At 46.9% G+C, this 10,000-nt stretch overlaps 1 protein-coding gene across 1 annotated transcript in view; it reads left to right on the plus strand.

Annotated features, from left to right (window-relative positions):
* The first annotated feature begins 113 nt into the window (after window positions 1-113).
* LOC145655626 (calcium-dependent secretion activator 1-like) overlaps window positions 114-10,000 on the plus strand; it is a 17,057-nt gene continuing 7,170 nt past the window's right edge. Inside the window, exon 1 of the mRNA XM_081709120.1 lies at window positions 114-710. Within this exon, the coding sequence (XP_081565246.1) occupies window positions 612-710 (99 nt within the window). The 5' untranslated portion in view covers window positions 114-611. The remainder of the gene's footprint in view (window positions 711-10,000) is intronic.

The following is a 10,000-nucleotide window of genomic DNA, read 5'->3' on the forward strand; positions in this document are numbered from 1 at the left end:
CTCTCTCCCTCCCTCTCACTCTCTCTCTCTTACGCCCCCCCCCCCCCCCCCCTCACATGCCCTCAGGGCCAGTGAGCTTTGTGTTTCCATGGTAATTGTTTGCTTAATGCACAAAATAAAATTACGCATGAAAATTTTGCTCATTTGCACCCCCTGAAAGTATCTGGAGAGGTGTGAAGTAAGTTCAGTTTGCAGCCACTGACAATTACCAATTCTGATGACCTTCTGATGCTGGTTGGCAGGCTAGATCTATTTAATTCAGCCTGGAGACAGAATAAACAAGGCTCTTTCTTCTGAGTGCTTTGTCCCCTGTTTGCTCAACTCTCCCATTGCCACTGTTTTGATAAGTAATATTTTGTCTGCGTACTTGCAAATGTAATGTGTATGAATCTGTTTACCTATTCACAGATCATGACAGCTCATTTAATCCAAGTAGTAATACGATTAGAACAGAATCGTATCCGAAATTACATATTTTCTGTCACTTCTTTCTCTCTCCCTCCCTCTCTCTCCCTCCCTCTCTTTCTTTCTTCCTCTCACTCTCCCTCTCTCTCTCTCTTTCTCTCACCACCTCTCTATCTCTCTCGCTCTCCCCACCGTAGAAACCTGGCATGGATGTAGCCGATGCTTACGTTACGTTTGTCCGCCACTCTCAGGACACGTTGCGTGAAAAGGTCAACGAGGACATGTATATAGAAAGATTATTTGATGTAAGTAGACGGTGCCTCTGTCTCATCCTTGGGAATGGGGGGGGACGTCCTCCAAAATGAGACATGGCGACCAGCCTGGAGGGATAGGTCACATTGTGAGACCTGTTTCTTCTTCTCTTTTGCTTCTCTCTCTCCCTCGCTCTCTCACTCCCTCCCTCTCTTGTGTCTTGCTGAGACCCCCTCCGCTCTGTTCACTCGTTTGCCTTGGGGCTCTTTAACCCTTTCCTTTCTGGTGCCCCACTCTCAGAAAAACTCCTAGACTGGGCGTCTAAAAACAGAGGGACTGAAGAGAAGCAGATGGAGTTATCGGACATTCTAAGGGATGATCTAGGATGGAGTTATCAGACATTCTAAGGGCTGATCTAGGATGATCTAGGATGGAGTTATCAGACGTTCTAAGGGCTGATCTAGGATGGAGTTATCAGACATTCTAAGGGCTGATCTAGGATGGAGTTATCGGACGTTCTAAGGGCTGATCTAGGATGGAGTTATCAGACATTCTAAGGGCTGATCTAGGATGGAGTTATCGGACGTTCTAAGGGCTGATCTAGGATGGAGTTATCGGACGTTCTAAGGGCCGATCTAGGATGGAGTTATCGGACATTCATGTCACATGACAGGGTGTATTACATGGGCTTTACCAACGTGTCTTCTAGTATTAGTTTCAGAATTTAAAAAGTTCATAATTTGTGCACAAATTAAATTGACATCATTTCTGACATTTTTGGTCCTGTTCTCATTACTGCTAACCTGGAGCCTGCTGTCTGTACTAGAGAAAGAAAGCGAAAAGTAAGGTGGGAGGGGCTGAGGGTGGGAGGGGCTGTCGTGTGTGACAGCCACACCTGGCCTCTCCTTCTTAACCCTTTGTGGCGCATGTGGAACTGTGTCTGTGCGGTTGTGTGCATGAGCAATAAGTGTGTGTTGTGGAACAGGTGTGTACATTATGCAGGTGTATGTTATGATACAAGTGTGTACAAGTGGAATAGGTGTGTGGGTGTATGCTGTGAAACGGGTGTGTGTGGGTGTGTGCTGTGCAACAGGTGTGTATAGGTGTCTGCATTATGCAGGTGTGTGCTATGGAACAGGTGTGTGCATGTGGGTATGTGTGTAACAGGTGTGTGGGTGTGGGTGTGTGGGTGTGGATGTGTGTAACAGGTGTGTGTGTGTGTGTGTGTGGGTGTGGATGTGTGTAACGTGTGTGTGTGTGTGTGTGTGTGTGTGGGTGTGTGGGTGTGGATGTGTGTAACGTGTGTGTGTGTGTGTGTGTGTGTGGGTGTGTGGGTGTGGATGTGTGTAACGTGTGTGTGTGTGTGTGTGTGGGTGTGTGGGTGTGGATGTGTGTAACAGATTTGTGTGTGTGTGTGTGTGTGTGTGTGTGTGTGTGTGTGTGTGTGTGTGTGTGTGTGAGAGACGGGTGTGTGTTGTGTCTGCCGTGCCTTTGCTCTGAGACAGCCACAGCAGAGCAGCTGTGCTAACCTGAGGTCAGTGGTCACCTCACCAAATAAATGAACAACTGACCCAGGAACAGCAAAGTTGCTGTCTAAAGTTGAGAGATGCTTAATGAGGACAGCTCCTGCTGATCTGGCATCAGATGTTGGATCATAAGTTCTTAAGAAAAACACAAATACATTGGTAGAGGGAACTGATCCTACACTGCTTCACTTGGTACATACTGGACCTGGTGGGAGTTATGGCTATGAGAGTTAGACCCTGTCTGTCTGACAGCCTCCTCCTCCCTGTCTGTCTGACTGCCTGCTCCTCCCTGTCTGTCTGACTGCCTCCTCCTCCCTGTCTGTCTGACTGCCTGCTCCTCCCTGTCTGTCTGACAGCCTCCTCCTCCCTGTCTGTCTGACTGCCTCCTCTTCCCTGTCTGTCTGACTGCCTCCTCCTCCCTGTCTGTCTGACAGCCTCCTCCTCCCTGTCTGTCTGACTGCCTGCTCCTCCCTGTCTGTCTGACTGCCTCCTCCTCCCTGTCTGTCTGACAGCCTCCTCCTCCCTGTCTGTCTGACAGCCTCCTCCTCCCTGTCTGTCTGACTGCCTGCTCCTCCCTGTCTGTCTGACAGCCTCCTCCTCCCTGTCTGTCTGACTGCCTCCTCCTCCCTGTCTGTCTGACTGCCTCCTCCTCCCTGTCTGTCTGACAGCCTCCTCCTCCCTGTCTGTCTGACAGCCTCCTGCTCCCTGTCTGTCTGACAGCCTCCTCCTCCCTGTCTGTCTGACTGCCTCCTCCTCCCTGTCTGTCTGACAGCCTCCTGCTCCCTGTCTGTCTGACAGCCTCCTCCTCCCTGTCTGTCTGACTGCCTCCTCCTCCCTGTCTGTCTGACAGCCTCCTCCTCCCTGTCTGTTTGACTGCCTGCTCTAGCCATGTCGTCTCCTGTCCTGAAAGGACCTGCTTGCATATTTGTTCTGTGCCTTCACATCCTCTGAGTGGAATGAGAAAATGTGTTCACCTCCATCCACCTTCTCTCTCTCTCTCTTTGTCTCGTTCTCTATGTGCATCCCCCCTGTCATTTTCTCTCCTTGTTTTTGGTTCATTTCCCAATTTCTCTCTCTCTCTCTCTCTCTCTCTCTCTCTCTCTCTCTCTCTCTCTCGCCCTCCACCTGAGGTAAAGTGGAACTTATCCTTCCTGTTGAGTTGTTTTTATCACATTATCTCGAGTGGCATGATTCACAGTCTCTAATCTTCGTGTGTACATCTACTAGCATGACCCATGTCCTTGGAGAATCCCCTCATACATGCGCTGGCAGGCCTCCTGCCGCCCCCCAGTACCCCCCCCCCCCGGCCCCGGCAGAAGTAGCCACAGATGGGCACGCAGGGCACACGTTTGGCCCTCTGCCTGCTCACGTGAGTGGCACAGCCTGCACAGAGCAATCTAAACCTATGGTTAGTTTAATCTAAACCCGACACATGGAAGGGTCACACACACACATACACATATACACACACACACATACCAACATATAAACACACACACAGACACACACACACACACTCACAGTCACACATGTGCCTGCACATACACCTGTAAGTTCTGACTAATATGGGCAACACACAGATACCAACCCATACCTACCCACTGATGTAGACTTAGACTGATTTGGATTTAGACTGATTTAGACTGATTTAGATTTAGACTGATTTAGATTTAGACTGATTTAGATTTAGACTGATTTAGACTGATGTAGATTTAGACTGATTTAGACATGTAGATTTAGACTGATTTAGATTTAGGCTGATTTAGACTGATGTAGATTTAGACTGATGTAGATTTAGAATGATTTAGATTTAGACTGATTTAGACTGATGTAGATTTAGATTGATTTAGATTTAGACTGATTTAGATTTAGACTGATTTAGACTGATGTAGATTTAGACTGATGTAGATTTAGACTGATTTAGATTTAGACTGATTTAGACTGATGTAGATTTAGACTGATTTAGATTTAGACTGATGTAGATTTAGACTGATTTAGACTGATTTAGATTTAGACTGATTTAGACTGATGTAGATTTAGACTGATTTAGATTTAGACTGATTTAGATTTAGACTGATGTAGATTTAGACTGATTTAGACTGATGTAGATTTAGACTGATTTAGACATGTAGATTTAGACTGATTTAGATTTAGGCTGATTTAGACTGATGTAGATTTAGACTGATGTAGATTTAGAATGATTTAGATTTAGACTGATTTAGACTGATGTAGATTTAGATTGATTTAGATTTAGACTGATTTAGATTTAGACTGATTTAGACTGATGTAGATTTAGACTGATGTAGATTTAGACTGATTTAGACTGATTTAGATTTAGACTGATTTAGACTGATGTAGATTTAGACTGATTTAGATTTAGACTGATGTAGATTTAGACTGATTTAGACTGATTTAGATTTAGACTGATTTAGACTGATTTAGATTTAGACTGATTTAGATTTAGACTGATTTAGACTGATGTAGATTTAGACTGATTTAGACTGGTTTAATAGAGCATTACTGAGCCACACCCAGCCTCTTTTCTCCTGCACTATTTTGTGATTGACTTGGGAAGCAGATGTGATTATTAAACTTCTAATTAAGATCATATATAGGTCATCAATTACTGCAGAGGGTTAACAAAGACTACACAGCACCACATGGCAGATCTGTCCTCGCAGGAGATTCAGTGTCTGTAAAGACCTGGGAGTTAAATATGAGCTGACACACTGTTACAGGTGACATTAAGCCCTAATAATGTTGATGAAGAGTCTTATGACACTTAACATCACCATCAACAAACACAACAGCTATACGTCCGTGAGACATGAACTAGTCAAAGCTCCTTTCCTGCTAATGTTAACAAACATTAACAGACTGTTTAGTGTCTGAATTTCACATTCGGGGAGGGAGAGTAGTTCTAACCGTTTATCACATTTTTGGTATAATTTCGTGTTCTGTTTTCCCACTTCTTTTGGTATAAAGAGGCACAACATGGTATTTCCTGGAAATTGGAGTTGCTTTGTATGGCTGGGTTGATGCTTTGAAGCATCCGTGGTTGTTTGCGCCCAGAGTTAATCTCTCTGGCCTGGTCTGCACAGGAGGGTCTGAGCCCACCGAGCTGAGAGTGTAGACTGGATGCCATATAGATGTGTCGGCGGAGTGCGCTAGGCTGAGGTTAATTGGGGTCAAGGATGAGGAATTCTCGCTAGCGGAGAGAACGCAATAAGAAGATTACACTCCGGTGATGCCCTTTCTCGGCTTTCATCAAAGTATTTCGTAAAGTGTCTGTAATGACCACACAGGTGTAGACATCAAAAGACAGAAAACAGAATAAATATGTCATTCTTTTGGCCAGACACCAGAAACAATGAAATAATTTATTAATTTCTTAATATAATTATTTCTCAGTTTCTTTATTAAAGTACAAACAGAAAATACAGGAAATATGTATACAAAGTATAAAAATAAACAATGTTCAGAACAAAATGGCTTCTACAGACCTAAGTCAGTATTTAGTGTGACCTCCCGTGGAAATAAACACATCGCGAGCTCTTCTGGGGAGGCCATCCTGAGGTTTTCTAAATTCATCTACTGGTTCCTGGTCAGGTTCCTTCCAGGTTCCTGCTGTACAGGCAGCTCATACTAGCCTACAAAATGGTTTCTTTCTGATTATTCTCAAATTTCCTGAATGTTCTGGTTGTACTCTAATAAAGACACTGAGAAATAACGATGTCTGGTCAATAATCCATTACTACATCCACACATCTACTGGTGGTCTGTGTACAGTAATGTTCTTTTGAACTTGCTGATCTATCTTCTCCAAACACCACGTCGTTTTAACGCTGCTCAGCTCGCTGAAGAGCAGTTTGAAATGTGACCTGATTTTAAACTCAGGGCGCACACATGTGAGGAGAGATGGCAGGTTATTATGTGAAGATGATTCTTGACCTGCACATCACCAAGGCCAGTAACACGCAGATGTCTTTGGTCCTGTCGCTCTCACATAGGAAACATTTATAACGACAAAGTCTCTTAAAATGCTCAGAATCTTGTATCAGCAGAGAGCTGGGCCAACATCAGAGAGAAAGGGAGAGAAAGAGAGAGAGAGAGAATGAGACAGAGCTGAGCCAACATCCAATAGTTAAATTTGTCCACTCAATGACAGAGGGAGAGAGAGAGAAAGTGGTGAGCGAAAATTAATTTATTTTGTCCTCTGCTTGCGTGCTAGTTCCTGAAAACTGGATTAAGACAGCTGTGTTTAGCGCGTGAGCTCCTATCCAGCCGAGCACAGAGATCACTGATTAAGAACATCTCTCTAAATCCTGAGGTACAGTGATACAGCCGACCTGCTGTTCGTGCGTGCGTGTGTGTGTGTGTGTGTGTGTGTGTGTGTCTCATCGGGACTTGGGCACACACAGATATGCCGACAAATTACATGGGTCAGTTATACCCTTAATCTACCACTCTGCACGGCCAGGGTTGGTCTTGGGGTGAGAGGGATTATGAATGCTCAACACTGATTGCTTCAGAGCCTTTCTGCCCATTTATCACATTGGACAATGGCACTTTAAGACGACAACTGAAGGCGCGTTAGCACCACGCTGCTGAGACATGCCCCACAAACCCACGAGAGCAGCTCGCGGTCCAGACAGAAACCTCGCTGTCGTCTCAGTTGCTTCCCACCGTCCCTAGCAGACCATTTAAACGGCGTCAGATGAGATGATCACTTACTGCCCTTGATGCTTCCAGAACCTTCCCCAGGTCTGCAGCCATCAGGGAAGTTCTGCTCCTGCCAATCTGAAGCAGATTTATAATCTGACTTTACTGTGTAATCTCCATTATTTAGGAAAAATATTAGTAATGGTAACCATGAGAAACCATAGCCTCAGTTATATAATGACACTATATGAATGATTTAATGACACTATATGAATTATTTAGGCAAATCACTTCCATTAAATTGGATTAAAATTGGGCCAAACAATAAGAAACTATATCACCTGGTTTTCTAGCACCAGGCATTGGGAAGTTGCCATAATTCTACCAGGCACAGTCGATCACGATGGAGGTGACTAACAAGCATGCTGGTGGTGGGATTTCAAACCTCTGAGGACTTTTCTAACAATGGGCCGATGACCAATACGGTCTCTGTCCCATTGTTCCTCTTTTAATTCAAAGGGGGGAAAAAAACCAGTTGAATATACCAGTTGCTTTATGTACGTGACTGGGATGCTGTGTGAACAGGGCCAACAGGTACTCCCACTGCTATTGTTCAAACACGTTAAAAGGCTTTGCCGTTCTCAGGACGGAGGAGACGTTGACACACTAGACTGCTCTGGTTTCCCGTAATTACAGGGGTCGAGGTTTCTCCCGCCATTCTGCAGGACGAGCTCTCTGTGCTGGGTGTAAACCTGCAGGTCCAAAAGTAGGTTAAAGCTACAGCACAAGGGAGGAAGAAAACTATCTAGAGACGGCGTGAGAGAAATACCCATGTTCCACTGCGTTATTATACCATATCCACGGTGTTATTACTAAGAAATATAACCACCACTTAACTCTCTCCCCCTCCCTCTCTCCCTCTCTCTCTCTCTCTCTCTCTCTCTCTCTCTGTGATGTAAAGCGAGGTATGGTGGTATTTGTTTGATTAACTTGTCGGACAGGACTGACAGCAGTCAGCAGGTGTGCGTGTGCGAGCGGCTCAGTGCGGCTCCGCCTTTGTACATCTGTCAGCGCGGAGGCCGGGGGGACGAGGGGTGAAAAGAGACAAATTGGTCCCAAAAGGCAGGCCATTCACCTTCCTCCCCACCCAAACGCCCCCTCCCCCCCCCCCTCATTCAGGTGCCCTGCGGGACTCTCGAGTGCTTGCTGGCTTATTCCATTTAACCCCCCCCTCCTTTCAGACTGGGCCCCAGAAGTGTAGCGCTCCTTCCTCCACTAGCGTCTCTGCCACCACTAAGCGCTCCTTTGTGTGTGGAATGGCTCACTTTGCGCAGGGCTCCTTAGACTTTTTTTTCTCTTCATTCCCTCTTTCCTCCTTTCGCTCTGTCCTCCCCCATCCCTCGCTCCTCTTTTCGTTCATTGTGTGTTTACTCAATGACACAAATGCAGTCCACAATTCCCGGCGTTTGGTTCATCCCAACAATCTCATTCTCCCTCTCTCTCTCTCTCTCTCTCTCTCTCCCTCTCTCTCCCTCTCTCTCTGAGCATGTTTTGGTGAAGTAAGCGTTGTTTGCATACTGTTATTCATTTCATGAACAGACCCTTATGCGGACAGAGGTCTGCTGGTGTTTCAGTAGCAGAGGGGTTTTGTCTCGAAAGCTCTCCATCGGCAGGCCAAAGGGACAAAAAATACAGCCACAAACTTCCAAAGAATTCCTGGGATTTTCCAATGTTGCTGAAGTCATTTGAAATGGTGACACTGGTGAATGATTGGCTTGTCCTGTTGGGTTAGGCAGTGTTCTGTGAGTATGAAAGGTTAAGCGTGTCCTGGAGACGTGGCAGTACGCGGGCACGCTCGCGGGCACGCACGCCACAGGGCCGCTGGGCTCAGGCAGGCACCTCCTCTTTGTACAGGTCTCACAATCGAAAGCGGCTTGAAGCTCGAACACTTGCTGGGACTGGAACTCTCCTCTGGTCCTGCCATTGAGAGGAACTATTTCTGGGGAGAGAGGGGAGTGAGCATGAAAGAGTGAGAGAGAGGGGGGGGAGTGATTGGGGGGGGGCGGCTTTGAGTGGAGACATAACAGTGTGTTAGAGGAACATGTTTGGGGTCGTGCATTTCCTGTGAAAAGTTTTTCCTCAGGGTCACCACATCCTGTGGAGCAGTGTGAGAGGGATGTGGGGTCGCCGGTGCGAGTTACCATGGTAATTGGGTTCTCTCATCGATGGCCCTCTTCCCAGAGAGCGGAGAACACACAATAACGTACGGACAGCAGGCGGGGCAGGCAGCAGGTAGGGTTAGACGCATCCTTTGTCCTACAGGCAGGATGTCTTGTAGTCAGTTTAAAAGAGTCCTCAGCCCCGGGGGGGTTGATTCAGACGCCCAGCCGGGGGAGAGGGTGAGAACCCCCAACCTGAAACTGCTGGAGCCTGCATGGGACGTGTTGTGATGAGAGGAACGCAGAAGTGAGGAGACAAGAATGAGGATGAAGAGGGGAGAAGGCAGGCCTTCATCATCCTCTCCACCAGCCTGTCACTTCACATTAGCATTCATGCTAGCAGAAACCATGATACACACACACACACACACACACACACACAAACACCACATACACACACACTACACACACACTACACACACACGGTCATTCACAAACATGTATATGTAGACACACATTACCAAGGGCAGAAAGAGGCAGAGTCACAGGTTGCTTGTAATCCCCCTGTACCCCCCACTGAGACTCCGCCCCCCCATTGAGACCCCACCCCACCCACCCCCACTGAGACTCCGCCCCCCATTGAGACCCCCAACCCACCCCCACTGAGACTCCGCCCCCAGCATTCCTCTCTTTATGAAAGGGAGGTTTTTTGGCTGAGGTGTGTCTTCCCCAACACCCACTGCTGTTATCAGACAGAAGTCTGTCTGGATTCAGGTGTGTGATGAACTGGTAAAAGCAATGTGTGTGTGGGGGGCGAGGGGGGGGGGCACGCGTGTGTGTGTGTGTGTGTGTGTGTGCGTGTGTGTGTGTGTGTGTGTGTGTGTGTGTGTGTGTGCTCCTCTCACTGAATTCTGTTTGTTGCTCCCTGCTAGGCGCTATGGTTTCCTGTAACATGTCAAAGATGAAAGTGTGAACGCAGGCTCGTTTGAGAACCGG

Source organism: Electrophorus electricus, unplaced genomic scaffold, assembly GCF_041902795.1.
Source record: "Electrophorus electricus isolate QZ-2024a unplaced genomic scaffold, ASM4190279v1 Scaffold297, whole genome shotgun sequence".
NCBI lineage: Eukaryota > Metazoa > Chordata > Actinopteri > Gymnotiformes > Gymnotidae > Electrophorus > Electrophorus electricus.